General features: G+C 48.6%; 1 protein-coding gene across 1 annotated transcript; it reads left to right on the top strand.

Annotated features, from left to right (window-relative positions):
* The first annotated feature begins 12,647 nt into the window (after window positions 1-12,647).
* Window positions 12,648-15,551, top strand: LOC105107100 (PRAME family member 15). Its single transcript, XM_011000928.3, has 3 exons — window positions 12,648-12,937; window positions 13,387-13,959; window positions 14,978-15,551. Exons 1-3 carry the CDS (start codon window positions 12,648-12,650, stop codon window positions 15,549-15,551), a joined length of 1,437 nt encoding a protein of 478 aa, XP_010999230.3.
* Window positions 15,552-18,928: the final 3,377 nt, after the last annotated feature.

Raw genomic sequence — 18,928 nt, 5'->3', positions numbered from 1 at the left:
ACGTTCAGGGGCGAGGAGCCTCAGCCTCGCTGGTGGGTATAGCCGGGGCTGGGGATGGTGCTTGTTAAAACACCAACGTGGGGCCCACCCTCTTAATTTCTGGATAATAGGTCTGGGTGGGGCTGAGAAGTCACGTTTCTAACGAAACCCCACCTTTGGAATCACTGTAGTAGGCTGAGCTGCTCCGTTTTTATTTTCTCTCTGAGGTTTTTGGAAAAACAGATTCTGCAGTGAAAACGACATGGTAACTGCCTGGACCTCATACTGTCTCGGGCTCCAGCAGGAGAGGAGCCTACGACTCCAGAAATGCATTACGAAGGTTAAAGTGAGCGGGGCACTGCCAGGGGCTGGGGCACAGAGCGCAACACTCAAGGGCACCGACAAACAGACATTGCAGTTCCATCACTTACGGCTGTGTGGCCTTGAAGAAGTTACCGCCCCTCTCTGAATCTGTCTCTTCCTCTAATGAATGGGTGCCACGATGATCTCTAACTCAGATGAAGCCCTGAGCCCAGAGCTCAGCGCAGAGTAAACCTCAATAAACCTCAGGGCTGTTGTTTGACGTTCAAAGACCACAGGTGTGATCAAGAAAACAGACGAGGCCACAACGGATGACCCAGACCTGAGGTGGAGTCTGCTCACGTGCCAGTCATTGCCTCTGCCTAGATGTGATGCTTTGACTGTCACCCAGCACCTTAGGAGCCAAGCTTGGGCCGCCCCGCCTGGAGTTCAGCGCATTGGCTGGGACAAGCCTGCCCCCTGGTGGCCAATTTGACAATTATTTACGGGCGGCTATGGCTTCATGTTCAGGGTGTCTGGTTGGCACCAACTGTGGGCAGCAGAGGTGAAAACCAGGTTTTCTCCACCCAGTGATTTTCTGTTTGTTCTTGGAAAACACTTGAGGGTTGTTGGTGAACAGAGGTGTACGGATGCTCAGAGAATTCATGCCAGATTTTGAAGGCAAAGCCCTGTTGACCTACAAACCCTCTGGGACTCACCCCGAGGTCCCAGTTCTGGCCACACGTTACCTTGCTGGCAGCTCACTTCATGCGCTGGGCCTTGGGTTCTCCAGCTGAGGTCGCTGGGACCCCGGGGGTCCCCGGGTCCCTGCTGAAGCGGGCTTTCATGCTGGGCTTGGCTTTTCCTGGACTTGGACTCCCACAGCCACTGGAGGAGGAGCAGCTTGGTTGCATGTGGTTTCTGAAACCCAGCTGGGGGTTTTCCCGCCCCCTTCCCACTGCAGGATTGGGAAGTGGTACAAATCCCCAGCCTCAGGTCAAATCGCCTGGGTGTCTTTCTCCACGAGACACGAACCCCACAACCCCCAGGGCCAGGTAGGGGGAATGAAGAATTGCAGGCAGGGACCGGGGAGACCTGAAGGGCACGGGACCTGTACTTCAGGGAAGCTGTCCCTGAGTTAATTTTGAGTGATGGCCTTTGGGGCTGTGGATTCAGTGTTGCTAGATCTTTCTTTTAATTCTTTTCCCCTAGGGGTACTGGAAAATAAATTATCATATAAATATCTGATTTTAAAATTCTGGCCCCAAATTTTATTTTTTAAAAACATTGTCCCATAACATGTCTGGGGACACATTTGGCTTTTGGGTTGCCACCCTGTAGCTTCTGATGTGGTGAAAACAGTCTAAAATGTCACTCTGGCCTGACCCACAATGACCCTGACAACATCAGAATGAAGCCACATGCCTTTGCTCTTCTGGGCCTGAGACCTGCATTGGTCAGTGGGTCTGGCTTTGAAATTACTGGGGCTGGAATCACCCTCACACCCCTACAATCCTGCAACACCAGGTATAAAATACAAATTCCATGGGAGGCATTTGCAAATAGCTCTTGAATAAATATATGTAAGATTTTATATGAATAGAATTATATTGCACGCGCTATTTGGTTTTTGATATATTTTTCACTCCATGATGTATTCATCTCAAATCTAACATCGCCCAGCAGACTCCATACTTTTTTTTTTCATACCTGCTCCTTTCCCATTCCTGCCAATCTCAGGAAGTCATGGCTAAACTCTAGAAGGTCCCTCAACTTGTCTTGCCCTCAAGCCTCACCTTCACCCTAAGAGCAAAGTGCTGCTGATTCTGCCTCAAGGACATCCTAAAAGCTGTCCCCAGGGCCACTCAAGTGCAAGCCAGGATCCCCTGCCAGGAGCAGCCTGTTTCCTTGTTAACTCCCCAGCGCTGTCCATCAGCAGCCAGGGAGACTGGAAAGTAGGCATCAAGTCATGTCATAACCTGACTCACAAACTTCAGGTCCCCTAGCAAGCCCCTGCCTGGGTGGTCTCGATCCATGCCCCATCCTCCTCTCCGTGGCTTCCCCCTAGTTCAAGGCCATACCATTCTTACCTTCCTTCTGGGAACCCATAGAGCAGCCAATTCTGGGCCCACAGTGCCCCCTGGTGGCAAGAGACTCAAGATGCTCTGGACAGCTGGGTGAGGGGGAAGCTTGGCAGAAGCCAGGCGAGCCAAGACAGGACCCTGGATTCAAAAAAGATCTTGGAAGAGCAAAAGCTTAGAAGAAGTCAAAGAAGGTTACTGAGGGGGAAAATTCTACCTTAGTCCCCTCTGAGATGCCGCCGCTCACCGGGTTGTGGAAATAGAGCTGGAACCAGAGAGTGGTTGGACTCAGGGTGGGCCAGAAGCTCCACTCCAGGGCCTCCCATCAGACCTGTGTCCACGTCTGTGCAGGAGAGGATGCTGAACATCCTGGGTCCTGGGCTCTGAGTCACCTCCTTCCTGCAGGCCCATGTCTTCCGTGGACAGAGAACAGGTGTGAGGGGCTCCTGGAGGAAGAGGTGGCATCAGAACAGCACATGGTGGGGGGGTGGGGGGTGTCAGTGACATGAATAGGAATGGGGGATGGGAGTTTGGGCTGAGACGGCCCTGAGGACAACCTGGCTGCATCCCAGCCCTCCCCACCTGCCTGCTTTTCATGATCTAAAGGCTTGTGTCCTAGAGCAGGCGTGGGGAGAGTTCCGAGATGGCCTCAGTGACTGTGCGGAGTGAGACCCAGGGGTGCTGGGGAGGAGATGCCAGGCGTAGACACAGGATTTGTGCTTCTTTTAGGAGTTCAGGGGGCATCATTTACTTCCTGAGACCCCCGTGACTTTTGCTGGTTTAGATTTTTTGCAGTGTTCCGTGACGCAGTGAGTGTTCCGAGAGTGAAGCACAACACGGAAAAGGCAGGGGATGAGCGGTTCAGGCACCGCGGGGTGGGGTGTGCAGTTCTGGGTCGGAGCTGGGGCTGGAACTGAGTCTTCTGGGTCCCAGCATGGAGAGGCCTCTGGGAAGCTACCCCTTCACCCCAGACCCTAGTTCTCTGCCTGATTTACCCCTTCCTCCAAGAAACACACTTCAGGTGTACCTGCATCCCGAATTTCTCTAACTCTGCCTATTTGCAGGGGACTGCATGCTGCCGACATCAGAATTCATACTAAATATCACTCAGGCAAAGTAGACACAGAGGTGGCCAACAGGTGCATAAGACAGATATTCAGCGTTACTAACCAGAGAGATGCAAATCAAAACCACAAGTGACATCACCTCACACCATTTAGAACGGCCGCTGTTGAAAAGACAAGAGATAGTGAGTGTTGGTGAGGGTGCGGGGGACAGGGAGCCTTGTGCCCTGTTGTTGGCAACGCATGTTGGTGCAGCCACTGTGGAAACAGTATGGAGCCTCCTTAAAAACTGAAATAGAACAACCATATGATCCAGCAATTCCCCTTCTGGGTATATGTCTGAAGGAAATAAAACCACTTTCTTAAAAAGATATCTCAGACTTTAGTTTACTGCAGTGTGACCTACCGTAGCCAAGATATGGAAACCAATGTATCCATCAATGGGTAATGGAGAAAATACATACATATATATATATATATATATATATATATGAATACTATACTGTATATATATAAATATGTGGAATCTAAAACCCTAAACTCATAGATACAGAGAACATGGATTGGTGGTTACCAGAGGCAGGCTGGGAGAATGGTGTAGATGCATGAAGGCGGGCAAAAGACACAAACTTCCAGATATAAAATAAATAAGAAACGAGGATGTAAAGTACAGTGTGGTGACTAAAGGTAACAATACTGTGTCCGTTGCTAGGAGAATAGATCTTTAAAGTTCTTATCACACACACACACAAATTGCAACTATGTGAAGTCATGGATTAAGTAAACCGATGGTGGTACTCATTTGGCAATATAAACCTGTAACAAATCATTATGCTGTACACCTAAAACGAATACAGTATTAAATAGATGGGACAATATTACATACAAAATAGAATATTAAATGTAAGTTATACTCAATGAAACTGGAGAAAAGTATTCAGGGAACATATGCCAAAATCAAACTGAAGAAACGAAGTTATAGGGACAAGGCTTATAGGATGGAATACGAAAACAGACACTCGCACTTCTGGTTGTCTTGTAGGAACTAAGACGGACAGCTGAGGAGGAGCGAGAACAAGGCTGTGCCTCCCTGTGCTGGCCCTCACCACTCAGACCGCACCCGGCGTGCCTGGATGGTGGGTGCAGGATTAAAAATGATATAAGGAGGAAAGACTTGTCACCTAACTTTCTCACCAGTAGGGAAAAGCCACTGCTTTTATTTTTGGTAAATTTTCTTCCTAGATCAGCAGTTTTCAAGTTTCCGGTCACAAGACTCCTTTTTTTCTTTTAAAATGTATCGAAGACCCTAAAGAGCTTTAGCAAACGTGGGTTATATCAATTAACATTTACCACACTAATTAAAGTGGGAAAAGATTAAAATCTCTTTCCTTCCTTCAATTGTGTATCACAATACAACACCCATTACATGTGAATGTAATAATATATTTTCCCCAAAGTAGTTACATTTTCCAAAATTTAAAAAAAAAATAGAGTGACATGTGTCATCAAAAAATATAACAGGGGGGAGGGGATAGCTCAGTGATAGAGTGTGTGCTTAGCAGGCACGAGGTCCTAGGTTCCATCCCCAGGAACTCCACTAAAAAAGTTTTTTAAAAATAAAAATAATTAATTAAAAAATACATTAAAAACCTAATTACCTCCCTTCCCAAAAGAAAAACAAAACCAAAAGAATTTCAAAACTATACATGACAGCTTTATTGAGATATAACTTCTATACTATACAACCCATCCATTCAAAGGACACAGTCAATGGTTTTCAGTACATTTACGGGAGGCTGCGACTGTCACCACAACCGAAGGACAGTTTCATTGCCCGGAAGGAAACTCTATACCCACTAACGGTCATTCCCCATTTCCTCTCAGACCTCTTAGCACCTGGCAACCGCGTTGTGCTTTCTGTGTGTGGATTTCCCGATTTGGGATACTTCACATCAATAAAATTACATCATATGAGATCTTCTTCAGCCACTGTAAAAAATATTTGAAGTAAAGGTCACATAATACAAAAGTGAGTATTAACCATGATTAACCATTTTAACCTTGGCCACACTGAATGCGGCATTTTTATTTTAGAACGTCTTTAGTTTCTAGCTTAATGCAAGAGAGAAGTCCTCTGAGGGCCCTCTTCCTGCAGAGCCTATGACTCTGGTTTGACAGCAGATGTAACAGCAGAAATCAAGCCTGTGCCATGTGGCAAGTGTGGAGCTTGGGGGACAGAGAGCTCAGGGGACAGAGAGCTCAGGGGATGTTGAGCTTGGTTCCCAAGGATCGTGGACCGTGGTGCATGACCACACTTTCTGTCCGATGATTCACAGCTCCAGCCTGAGAGGAGGCTGGAGGATGGAGCCGGGACCCTGACAGCAGGGAACTGACACCTTAAATCAGTGGTGTGGGGATGCTTCCTGGGCAGTGCTGGTGCCAGGAGACATCACTCCACCCCCAGTGCTGCAGCTGAGTCAGGGCTGAAGGAGGCCACGGCCCTGAGAAGAGGGAAACCTGCAGAGAAGGGCGAGGTCGCAGCCAAGTCACAGGGGAGCCAGGAAAGGAGGCAGAGAGGCGATCCCTCAGGCTCACATGCCACCTTTAGTGAGCTTACCTGTGCATCAGATAAAGTGCACAGGCGATGAGGTGGGGCAGAGGCCACGCCTTGGTGGACATACCCCCAGAGCTCTGCTTCCGGAGCCCGTAGCACGGGTGCAGGGCTCCCCCGGCCTTCTTTTACCCCTTCCCCGCATTCTAGGATGAAGCACGGCCTTCATGCAACCTGCTTCCTAGCCTTGAAAACACTTGGCCTCTCCTTGCCTCCTTTCCTCTCCTTTCCTCCCAGCCCCTGAGTCCCGGTACCCAGCGAGGAAGCACACACAGCTGCTGTCAGTGAGCGCCTGACCTTCTGGGGATTTCCCCCCACGGCACTTCCAATCTCCCCGCTCCTCACACAACTGGAAAGGGTCCTTCCTGCCCTCCTCAAGTCCCAGGCCCTGCAGGAGTCCTGAGACAGGGGTGAAAGGATGGCGGCCACCCCCTGCAGACCCCTCCCTTTCACAAGAGCGCCTTCACAGCTACTCTGTTACGATTCTCAAAAGTGCTGGTTCTCCCATCAGGACACACAGACCTGCTGGCAACGTGGACCGGCCACCCAGGGTTCTTCCAAGAAGTTCTCCTGTCATGACTGTAGTACAGTCACTTAATTCCGAGCCCACTTGGGGGCTAGGGGCCATTTCAAGCAAGTATTATTGGCTCAGGAGTGCTGTCACAGGACATCACGGGTGTCCATCCATGGATGTCCCACACTGGGGGTAAGGAGTGGTGAATGGGACTCAGGAGCCTAAGGTTCTGCTTTCTAATTCTGTGTCCATTAATCACAGGACAGCCTGAGCTCACAGCATCCTTGCATGAGTCTGGCTGGGAAATCCACGCACGTGAAAGGCAGTGTTTCCCTGAATTAATAAACACACTGCAACTTTTATCCCCATCATCGTTAGTTTGAGAGTTTAGTCTGTCAACTTCAGGCTGACTTTGGTCACAGAAAAACGTCTTTTCTTCTCTCAGATGCCCTCTATCCCAACCCTCCACAAGATCTGAAGTTTACAGCAGAGAAAGGGTTTATTTACAAAGCAGCCAACAATGGAGGCAGGAGAACAAGTCTCAGATCTGCCTCTCCAAAGGCCAAGGAGTTGGCGTGTTTATGCGTGACAAGCACAGGGAGGTGGGAGGTGCAGACATAGGTGACTGAAGGCAGAAACAGGTGAGCGGCCTGCTGCTCTGTGCAGGCACACCTGAGTCACATGCTTCTTGGTGGGATACACACGCAGACGGTGGTGGCATCTGCATGATCTGAGGATGGAGTTTTTGGCCTTCAGATGTCAAATGGGCATCCACTGTACACTCAAGCACGCCCGGTTAAGTGGTCGGTAGTCTTACTGGTTTTAACTGGGCAAGACTGGCTGCATGCCCATGACATGAGAAAACAACTTAAGCAACCGTTACTACAGTGACCCCTGTGGCAGAGGCGTCATGTATAGCGGGTGGTTTAAGGTAACATGTGGTCTAAGCTAAGTGAAACTTGAGGGTGTGCAATTGACGGGAACAGTGAAGGCGAGCTTGACAGGCGAAGGCAGGTTACGGGGAGGGCTGTTCCCTCACCTACTGTCCTGCGAGACACGTTCAAGAATTTGTGAGTTACCGGTTTCTGTTAACCCAATGGGGCTGGTTTCAGTTCCACGAGGGTGGGGCCCCTGTAACTCTGTAACTTTCACGTCCTAAACTCTTTATCTAGATCCAGTGGGACCCTGGGAAAATGGTGAGCATGTCGGAGACATGATCAGAAATAATGAATGAAAAAGTGAAAGTTACATCTATACGGAATTTTGTGTAAGTGTGATTACATTGTAAAGTCAATCATGAGACCTCCACTTTACTTCCTACTGTACGGAGCGTCACCTTCTTAATGTTTTTTTGTGTCTTGTCCAAAAAAAAAAAATTGTGAGCGCACAGAGCACTTCATGGTTCCCCTCACACTGTTGCTATCCCGTTCTCCAGTGTCTTAGTTTGTCCAAGTCCTTGTAACAGTGTACCACAGAGTGGGTGGCTTAAACAAGGAGAATTTACGTCTGACAGTTCTGGAGGCTGGAGGCCTGAGATCAGGGAGCCGGCGTGGTCGGGCTGTGCAGAGAGCCAGCCTCCTAGTTTCCCCACGTGGTGGGGGTGGGGGTGCGCTCAGGTCTCCTCACTCCCTGATAAGGGCACTGACCCCGTCTTGGGGCTCCACCCAAGGCCTCATCCAAACCTAGTTATCTCCCAAGACCCATCTCCCAAGACCCCAGCACACTGGGGATTAAGGCTTCAAGACACGAATTGGTCCGGGGGCTGCGGCAAACACTCACTTCATAGCATCCCATCACCATAGAGAGGACCGTCCCCAGGGGACCAAGCCAGCAGCCCGGCGGGCATCCTGCTCTCTTTGCTCCCCCCCCACCCCCAAGCCTCCTGCACATGCCAGTGCTGCGTCACCTCCTATGGTCTGCACCTTGGTGGTTCTCCAACATGCTGGCTTCGTCCAAGCCTGTGAATGCTGTGCTCTCACCATGCTCTCCCTTCGGGCTCCTGTGTCCCCTGCAGCTGGATCTCCCTGCCACCACCGCAGTGAGCAGGAGAGCATTAGTCACATCATGGAAGTCTCCCGAAGGATCCCCTCTTCACTGCAAGTCCCACGTGACCTGCCTGCTCCCTCCCTGCCCAGCCTCGGTGGCTTGCATTCTGTTCCTAATTTGGCCGAGCCCTTCACTACATGGTGGTTGGCACTGTCCACCCACAGCCCCAACACAGTGCCCTCAAACTGACAAATGTTCTTTGTTTGACCAAAATTTATTCAGCCTTCTGAACCTTCTCCGGGGATTATCTGTGCACTTCTTTGCAATACCCAATTTTAACAAGAAGCCTAAGGCAGTCTGCAAGAATCCCCCAGATTCCTCTCTGCCCTCTCTTGGTATCTGATCATGCTGCGCTGCCTTCAACAAGAATTCTGTTCAGTGGTTCACCAGAATTCTTCCCAGAACTGATGGCTCCTCTTAGCAAAATTCCAGCCACCAACCCCCTTGCTCCTTGACCATGAATCCCCAGTTGTATCTATTGTAATGTGAAGCCCGGTCCCATACTGGGGTCTCTTTTCCTCCATTGCCATAGTCCTGAATAAAACTTGCCTTCACCACTTAAAGCTCCCACAGCTGATTCCTGCTTAGGCGGGAAAGCTCTTTCAAATTCTTGTGTATCTGAGAATGAGCAACTTGGAGTCTGGCCTCTTTGTAGCATTCCATATCAGCCCTCGAGATTTCTTAAGGGAACTATTTACAAGTTGCCACTTTAAAATAATGGTGTTGGGGGGGATCTCATAGCAGGTGGGACGCCGTAGGAACACCCCCAGCTTAGACTCTGCAGTTTCTCCATTTCCACTGTCATCACGTGAAGTTTGTCAGTCAGTCCTTTCCAACAGGTAGGCTGTCTGAGAACCCAGGGGTCCTTCTGATCCCTTCAACCAAGGCAATCTCTACCCGGCAGAGACCTTGGTTCACCAGCTTAAAAATGGGGAAAATAGCAGTGACGTCTAGATTGTCTGCGAACGTTACTGGAATTAGTCGAAATAAAGTACTGACACCATTGCTCACCCAGCTGGTGTTTAATAGACGCATTTATGATTATTGTTGTTACAAATCTCATCCGGTTGCAGCTCATTAATAAAGAGGATGGATGGCGGGACTTAAAATGTCTATTGAGTACAATTCATTTTAATCCAATTTTATGCAAAGGCCACTTTTAGCCATGGAAGAAATGTGGAGAAAGGAATCTTCTGGAAAGTTATCAAGGTGGAGGAGACCCCTGAAAGAATCCCAGCTGGGCAGCCAGTGGTACACAAGGATTGTTTGGGCATTGCGTTAAATGGAGGGAGCAGGGTTGAAACGCACGGAAAATTCTGGGGTGGGGGGAGGATCTCACTTTCTTTGTATCCTGAAACCTCAAAAGAATCTCCGTGTGATGCAGCCCAGGGTGGGAGCCATCCCTGGACACGGGAGACCCTTAAGCCTCAAATACAGCCCCTGACTTCTGTGGCCAAAGGTGCTGGTATTTGTGAACAGTGCTTACTCTGAAGGGAAAAACAGAATTTTGTTTCTTTGCTTAACAGCGTCACCTTGATCAGAAGACTTACCTGAGTTTGAGGAAACAGTAATTATCAAAATACACTTGGAAAAGGGCTGGTGGTTCTGCTCCCAAGGCCCCTGGAAAATGGCTGGACTCATTTGTCATCTGGAAAATGTCCTCATTGGGGGAAAAAAAAAGAAAACTTAAAGAAAGCATCTCCTGAGAGCAGCTGCCCACGGACGACAGGGTTAGGAGTGACTGGTCCACGTGTATGTCTCCCTCTGGCACCAAGTTCCCAAAGAGCCTGCAGTACCCGCCCTCGGTGGCCCTCAGACTTGGAAATGTCTGATTTCCAGGACTGGACACCGCTTCCTTGCTCACATTCTCAGATTTAGTTTTTGGGTTTTTTTTTTTAATGCCAGTTTGCTGCCCTGATCCCAACTTTCCGGAAGGATACACCCTCAAAGATGACACTATCTCAGGCTGAAAAGGCTACAAACTGTACGATTCCAACCAAAAGACATTCTTGAAAAGGCACAGCTACAGGAACAATAAAAAGACCATGGTTTCCAGGGGTTTGGGGAGAGGGAGGGAGGGAGGAATGAATAGCTGGAGCACAAGGGATTTTTAGGGCAATGAAATTATTCTGTACGATACTATAGTGGCTCCATGTCATTATGCATTTGTCAAAGCCCATAGAATGTACAACATCAAGAGTGAACCCTGATGTAAACTATAGACCTGGGGTGATAATAATGTGTCCATGTTTGTTCATCGATTGTACCAAATACGCCCCACTGATGAGGGATGCTGAGGGGAGGGGAGGATATATGTGTGGTTGGAGAGGGCTATGTGCAAGCTCTCTGTATTTTGTGCTCAATTCTGCTGTGAACCTGAAACTGCTCTAAAGAATAAAGTCTATTAAAAAAAAAACAAAAAAGATGACACTGTCTCCTCTTAGACACTCCCTTTTAATTTCTAAATAACACCCAGGGAAAAATCTTCACCTCCCTCCTTCCCAAGAATAAAAGTACCCTTTATTCCACAGTTTTGCAGACAATCACAGGGTCCTTTTGGGAAGGCCCAGCTCCACACCGCCCAGCCCCCACCCCCACTGCTCATTGCGATTTTGACCCGTCCACCTTCAGAGAAGGCTTGGATTAAGGCTGGAAAATCAACCACATCCCCCAAAGCACTTCCCTTGCTCCCTGAATAGGTTCACGAAGTCCTGTGCTTCTGACATGACACTTAAGTGACCCCTGATATGGGGGTAAATGTATTTTGTTTCCTTTGTAAATGACACCCCTGTCTTCATGAAGCTTTTAAATTCAGGGACATTTTGATAATTTTGGCATTTCCCCTAAAATGATGCTTTCAAGTTTCATTTTTCCTCTCCAATGTCAGGAAACCATAATGCCGCCCTTGTCTCACATCCACCGCCCTAAATGTCCATATCGGCATAACTCATCCATGTGTGTGGAGTGAATGAATGAAAGAGTCCTTGGTTCCCACCCTGCCTCGTTCTTTTTCTTTGCTGGATGAATATCTGACTCAGCAAGTAAACTGGGGAAAGATGAAGATCCAATCAGGATCAGTCTGATGGGCAGTCTGGAATCTAATCAAGTGACCCTTCCTGATTGACAGTTAGTAGCTGGAAAGAGGGATGATGGGATTAGAAAGGTCTATAAAAACCTCAGGCACCAAAGAAGAGATGCAGAAGCTTCTGGCTCTGGAGTCACTGGCTGGGTTCTCACCGGCTCTGCAGACTGAGCACCCCGCCAGCCGCATCCCAGCAAGTAAGTTACCAAGCTCGGATAGGACGCCCCCTTCTTACCCATGGTTAGCTCATCTTGAATGGGGCCCGGGATGGCGGGGAGAGGTTTTTAAATATTATTTCTTTTCAGACCAACAGATTTAAGGTTTGGTTTTGCCTCTATGTGTGGTTTTGCCTGCGCCCCGAACGTTTTGATTTGTGCTTTGGTTTACATCGTTGTAAAATGTCTTAAGCAAGCAGATAGTCTTAATCAAAAACACCTGTTTGGAATTTTATTTCTTGCAATTTAAAATGCTGATTTTGTGCACAAAGGGCATTCATTTTCGGGGTATCTCCTTAATCTTTACCAGCCAGGTGAACCGTGGTAACTGACGATGTAGGCTCGGTGGGTCCACGTGATGCCCCTCTTCGGGGCTCTAAGTGGTGGTCTGAAAGTCTTCCCCCCAAAAAGTTTGCAGTTAGCTTTCAGGCTAATGGTACCCACTTCCAGGGGACATGAACCACAGCAGTGGGTGGAAGTGAACGGGCTAGTGGTTATCTTTCTTCCTCCTCAGTACTTGTGAGACGCTTGTTCTGCATCCAGGAAGGAAAGAGCTCTAGCTTTGTGCCCACGGAGCCTAGAGTGGAATCGGGGTACACTGAGGCTCCTCCATCATTCCCAGGGCTGTGACTTTGGCCCTGAGCAGCTTCCTCTGAAGGGTGGGGAGACAGACTAAGGTGTGCTCATTCCTGGCCTGAAATGAATGTCTTGTCCTCTGGAAGTTTCTACAGGATTCCTTTTGGAGCAGAGTCAGGATGAGTGCCTGGACCCCACCCCGACTCCTGGACCTGGTGGGAACCAGCCTCCTGAGGGACAATGAGGCCTCGGCCATCGCTGCTCTGGAGTACCTGCCCACCGAGCTCTTCCCATCTCTGTTCCTGGAGGCCTTCTTTGGGAGACGCATCGAGACCCTGAAGGCCCTGGTGCAAGCCTGGCCCTTTGTCCGCCTGCCTCTGGGGAGCCTGATAGAGTTGCCTCATGTGGGGCCATTACAAGCCGTGCTGGATGGGCTCGATGTCCTACTAGCCCAGAAAGTTCGCCCCAGGTGAGTCTGAACTAGGTAGCCTGTAGGGTCCTGTGCGTCCCTGAGGAGACAGCTGGGGTGAGGGGAAGTGCGTGGCCAAGGGAGGGACCAGAGGCTCTGATGATGCCAACAAAGAAGCTCAGAGGCCTTGGCCACTGCGGAGCTCACTTTGGGCAATGCCTTCCTGCAGTGCAGGAGCGCCTAAGCGCAGGGCACTTTAACAAAGATGCACCACCTTCTCCCAGTGATGCTTAAAGGTACTTAAAGTGGAGAACCAGGAAGGATAGGAGGGGAAGGGTGATGGAGGAAAGTGAGGCAGAGAAGGAAGAGGGCAAGGCTGCACCCAATGTCAGGAATGTAAAGAGAGAGCACAGGTAGGAATTCCGGGCATCTGTGTCTAAATTCTGAGTCTGTGGCTTCATTCAGCGTGGATCTTACTGCATCCCAGCCAACCTGCTGTTTCCCTACAGGAGGTGCAAACTGCGGGTGCTGGACTTACGGAACACTGGCCAGAAATTTTGGAGCATGTGGTCTGGAGAAGGCACTCATGTGTGTTCAAGGTCACGGATGGCACCAGTGGCTGAGGACAGGTCGAGGACAAAGCAGCCCTTGGCTCCCTTGAAGGTGTTCATAGACCTTTATCTCAAGAAAAGGACCCTGAATAGATTCCTCACCTACTTCCTCAGGTGGGTGGAGCGGAGGAAAGGTTTGATTCACCTGTGCTGCAAAAAGCTGAAGATCGTTTCAATGCCCGTGGGAAATGTCATGAAGGTCCTGAGTCGTGTGCAGCTGGACTGTCTCCAGGAGGTGCAAATGGACTGCACGTGGCGCCTGTCCGCCCTGGCCGGGTTCGCGCCTCTGCTGGGCCAGATGACTAGTGTGCAGAGACTCCTCCTCTCCCACATTAACGTGTCTGCCTTTGAGGAGCAGGACCAGCAGCATCTTGCCCAATTTACCTCTCAGTTCCTCAGGCTGCACCACCTCCGGAATCTCCATATAGAATCTCCCTCTTTCCTTGAAGGCCGCCTGGACCAGATGCTCAGGTGAGAGGGGATCACTGACCGTGTTTCAGGGAGCACAACAGTAGACTGTCACATGCATCGTCTCCTTTGCTGCTCTGTCCCGAAGCGTAGTGCCACATAACCAGACAAATCAAGGCAGGAAACCAAACTGGTCCAGCGGCTTTGGAAAGGACACCAGGCTAGGAAGGTTCAGATTGTAGACTGGGGTGTTCTGATCTAGTAACGGAGGGTTTGTGATTTCTTCCATAGGAAGAGATGTCTGTGTTCAAATGACCTAAAAAAAAAAAAAAAAAAAAAAAGATAAATGAAGAGGCTATTGAAGAGGGGAAACCACATGAGACCAGAGTATTTCTAAAGAGATGTTCTGTGCTCACCAGGTCATGACCACGATGAGCCTGTCTCAAGTTCCCTGTCTGTAAAAAATTACTTTGTGCTCCAGATAAGGTAGTTAATATATGGAAAATACATCATTCTGGACAGGATGGTTAGCAGCTGGAGCCAAAGGAATGCTAAAAAGTGGTAGATGGTTTGCAGATGATGCAGGGATGTAAGTCAGCCCTGGCAGACAGGCAACCCCAGTTGATGCTGAGAGAGCTTGCCCAGGTTGGTCCTTCATGCATGTCTCCAACAAGCCTCACCTGGCCCAGAGACATGGGCGTCAGGAGCCCAAGCAAGTGCTGAAGGAAGCCTTAGCTGAAAGCATTTTTTAGAATCTCATTTCCCATATTAAAATTCAGTTATAACAACACTGGATTGAATAGTGTGTCAGGATCTCCTCTGAGCATATTATCTTCATCCCCACAAGGAAGTAAGGTTTAGTCCGCTTGACAGACGAGGAGAGCTTTCAACATTCTATGTACTTGACTCAGTCACATAGTAAAGGTGAGAGGATTCAGCCTGAAGTGAGACTGGGCATCCTGTGCACTGACCTTCATCAGATGGTCAGAACGACCAGGTCCTTGGCCAAATCATTTGTCTCTCACCTGGGGGTCACCTGGCATCTGGTTTTCCAAAGACTAATTGCTTGGTTTCTTTTCAGGTTCCTGAAGACCCCCTTGGACAACTTCTCAATAACTAACTGCCAGCTATCGGAATCAGACTTGACCCACCTGTCCTGGTGCCCGAACATCAGTCAGCTAAAGGGCTTGGATCTGAGTGGTGTCACCCTGACCGACTTCAGCCCTGAGCTGCTCCAAGTTCTGCTGGAGAAAGTTGCAGCCACCCTGCAGGAACTGGACTTAAACCTGTGTGGGATCACGGACTCACATCTGGAGGCCATCCTGCCCGCCCTGAGCCGCTGCTCCCAGCTCAGGACCTTGAGCCTGGGCGGGAACCTCCTCTCCATGGCCATCACGGAGAAGCTGCTGCGATGCACCGACGGGCTGCCCAGTCTCTGCGCTGAGTTTTACCCTGCCCCTCAGGAGAGTTACAGCCCTCAAGGAGTTCCTCTCCGAGGGAGAATTGCCCAGCTGCAGGCTGAGCTGATGGAGATCCTGAGAGACCTGGGACGTCCCAGGACCATCTGGCTTAGCCTCAGCTTCTGTCCTTACTGCGGGGATGACATATGTGACCACATGGAGCCCATCGTGTACCGCTGCAGTACCCCCGCCTAGTTAGTTGTCTCCATCAAAAGCTTTCTTCTGGGTGCGTGGAAACTGAAACCTAGGACATAGCTGCATTATGAGGGGAACACAGCCCCGTGGTTTCAGACATCTGCTCAGTGTGAATGGGGAAAGGAGAGGCGATCCAGCGGGGGTGCAGGCTCGCAGGGGAAATGCTGACTCAGGGGGTTGATGGGACTTGCACGGACATGTATCTATAGAGTCAGAACGACGAATCTAAATTTCTGGAGGGAAATATGGGCTTGAGGTGCACATGTTGGACTGACCCCTATGTGTACGGTTGTAAAGAAATGGTCAGAAATAAAGAGACCCTTGGTGTAAACCGACTCCTGCTCTCCATTGTGTATTATTCTGTTTTCTCAGTTTGCATCTCAGGAATCTCCAGCTACTGAATTAAAAAAAAAAAAAAAAAGGCACTGAGTTGTCTGTGAGCTGAAACCCTGCCACTCCCATCAGTTCTGTCTTCTGTCTGGGGCATCTCTTACCTCCTTATTTATTTCTGTGGCTGTTCAGTTAGTTAATCACACACTAAGGGGATCACACTCAGTGGCCAATGCACTGGAGTGAAGGGCTCTTGGCAGGGCTGACTCACTGCCAACTCAGATCATGACACGGACATGAGAATTCCTCATCTTTCTCCATTTGGGTCCCTAATTCTCAATTCTGGGCCATTCTGTGCACTGGGAAAGGTCTTCACTACATAAGTAATGGACCCGCTTCTGAAAGGGCTCGTCCACACTGCAGATGAGCCAGAGCCTCGTGTCCTCACCAACCCACACCTGCCATGGGAGGGCAGTGGTTCTTGAATTAAACCACTTGTCGCCAGTAAAGAGTAAAACCACCAAGTTCCTTTTAGGGAAATACTAAAATGTACAGGTATAACATGATTTCGTTATTTCTAAGCCACGTGAAATTATATCCTTTGGTGGGGGTAGGTCATGTCATTGAGAGACTAACATTATCCCCCTCCACCCCGCTGTCTCTCCCTATCAGGGAAGACTAGCGTAGCATGTTTTATCATCCACATATCAGGAAGTGTCACAAAATACTTGTTACACAGATCTTATGACTCCTACTCGAGCCTCTCTGCCCTCAGTTCCACATCCCCAGAATTAACGACTGCAGATGGGGCTGCGCTGTACTAACATACTGATAAATGCCCCCATGTCAGTGGACCTGAGCAGTTCAAAGCCATGCTGCTCATGAGTCGTCTCTCTCTCTCTATATATATATTAGGTAGGATTTGTTATGGGAACAGGCTCTGAAAGCTAGAGAACCAGCAAAGCCGGTTTTATAACGCAGACTGAGGCTAAAGGCTGAAACCCAGGGGAGCTGGTGACGGAACCCCAGGGCTGAGAAGCAGGGGACCACGGGTGTAAGTCTCAGAGCCCCAGGTGCCAAGAGCCAGAAACTCCAACGTTCATAAGCAAGCAGGGGGGCGGGAGGCGGGGGCGGACATGCCATCTGGTTCCATTCAGGTTGCCAAGGATAGGATGATGCCCATCCACACTGGTGAGGGCAGGTCGCTTCACCTCCTGCAGATTTCAGTGTCAACCTCTTCCAGAAACACCATCTCAGAAACACCCGGAATTGATGTCATATACAATTAACCATCACGGGGACCATAAACCAAGGGCTTATGACGCCTGCTGAAGATTCAGGGCTGGTATTGTTGGCTCTGGGGATGGAGTGGGTGTTGGGGTGGTGGGGACCTTAGGCAAAAGGCACAGGTTCCCCGTAAAATGGCAGTAATGATGCACACAGCTTATGGGTCCTTGTAGGAGCAATGAGATGAAGCACCTCGAGGTGCTGACCCTGGACCTGGCATACATGAGCAGCTGGATAAATGAGACTTTTCCTTACTTTCCCTCCTAGCAGACTCACCACCCCTGCCCCAAGGAGTCTCCATTCCTCAAGCTCACCCTCTTCCTACAACATTAAGGAAATAAGGAAGGACTCAGCACTTACATGAGGCCACTGATGAGTCTGTATTGTTTGGCATTCTAAAAAAAGTGCTGTAAGGTAAATGCTAGTATAAATATTTGCCCTGTGATTTATATAAATATTAAAGGCGCAAATTGTCTTTCAAAATTGTAAAGGAAATTTAGTGTTTTTAAAGGAAGCATGTGAATATTTTTTAAAATGTGTAACTTGGTTTGGAGCCTCAAAAGCAAAAAGTCTTTAAAACTGATCTTAATGATCATTCAACAAAAATTGTTCCTTCTTTAAAAAATATTTAGAATAATAAAATTTCAGAGATGGAAGAATTGTATTATATTTTTAAAAATAAATTTTGTGTATTTTGCAGCAGTTTTATGTTCTAAGTGAAATTGAGTGCAAGGTACAGAAAGTTTCCATTTAAGTCTTGCCCTCACCATGTGCACAGCCTCCCCAGCTACCAACATCCCCCATCGGACTGGTACAAGTTTGTTACAATCGATGAACCTACACTGACACATCATTATCACCCAAAGTATGTCGTTTACATTAAGGTTCACTCTTGGTGTTCTACATTCTATGAGTTTGGGCAAATGTATAGTGATGCATTTCCACCACTGTAATATCACACAGAGTAATCTCACGGTGCTAAATATCCTCCTTGCTCTGCCTAGCCAGCCCTCCTCTGCCTCAACCCCTAGAAACAATTGATTGTTTTTTGCTGGTCTTAGAGTTTGCCTGTTCCAAAATGTCATGTAGTTGGAATCATACAGTATGTAGCCTTTTCAGATTGGGTCTTTGACTTAGTAATAGATATTGAAGGTTCCTCCTTGCCTTCTCATGGTTTTATAACATTCCTTTGCGGGGAGGGCATAGCTCAGTGGCAGAGCATGTGGTTAGCATGCAGGAGGTCCTGGCTTCAATCCCCACTACCTCCATTTAAAAAAAAAAAAGAACTTAAAAATTTCACTTGTTCAAATTTATCAGTTTGCTTATTAATTCACTTACTGAAGGACATCTTGGTTGTTTCCAAGTTTTGCCAATTATGAATAAAGCTGCTATAAGCGTCTGTGTGCATTTGTGTGTGTGTGTGGGGGGGCATAAGCTTTCAACTCATTTGACCAGATACCAAGGAGAGAGATTGCTGGAATGTAGGATAAGGGCATATATTACAGTTATTTTTTTAACTTGGCAATCTCATCTGTTGGACAGAGACTGTCCCCTAAAGGACAGGGACTGGGTCTCCAGCACCCTGTGGTCCCACAGCCAAATACGGAGCCTGACTTTTCAGTAAGTGGTTATGCCAACATGGTCCATGGAAATCTGTATCACTGTTTATAGTCAAATGTTATTTAACGTTAAAAGCAAATTTGGGGGAAGTCAGTATTAGCTGGCTGCCCATAGTATAAACATGTGGGCTATAGAAGAAA

This window comes from Camelus dromedarius, chromosome 14 (assembly GCF_036321535.1).
Source record: "Camelus dromedarius isolate mCamDro1 chromosome 14, mCamDro1.pat, whole genome shotgun sequence".
NCBI classification, from domain to species: domain Eukaryota; kingdom Metazoa; phylum Chordata; class Mammalia; order Artiodactyla; family Camelidae; genus Camelus; species Camelus dromedarius.
The sequence above is the reverse complement of the archived record's forward strand: the minus strand, read 5'-3'. Positions and strand labels throughout refer to the sequence as shown.

Bases quoted from the DNA above. Each gene is read 5' to 3' on its own strand.
- LOC105107100 (XM_011000928.3), top strand. From the start codon at position 12,648: ATGAGTGCCTGGACCCCACCCCGACTCCTGGACCTGGTGGGAACCAGC. The intron at 12,938-13,386 runs GTGAGTCTGAAC...GTTTCCCTACAG, and splicing joins GCCCAGAAAGTTCGCCCCAG to GAGGTGCAAACTGCGGGTGC. The intron at 13,960-14,977 runs GTGAGAGGGGAT...GTTTCTTTTCAG, and splicing joins CGCCTGGACCAGATGCTCAG to GTTCCTGAAGACCCCCTTGG.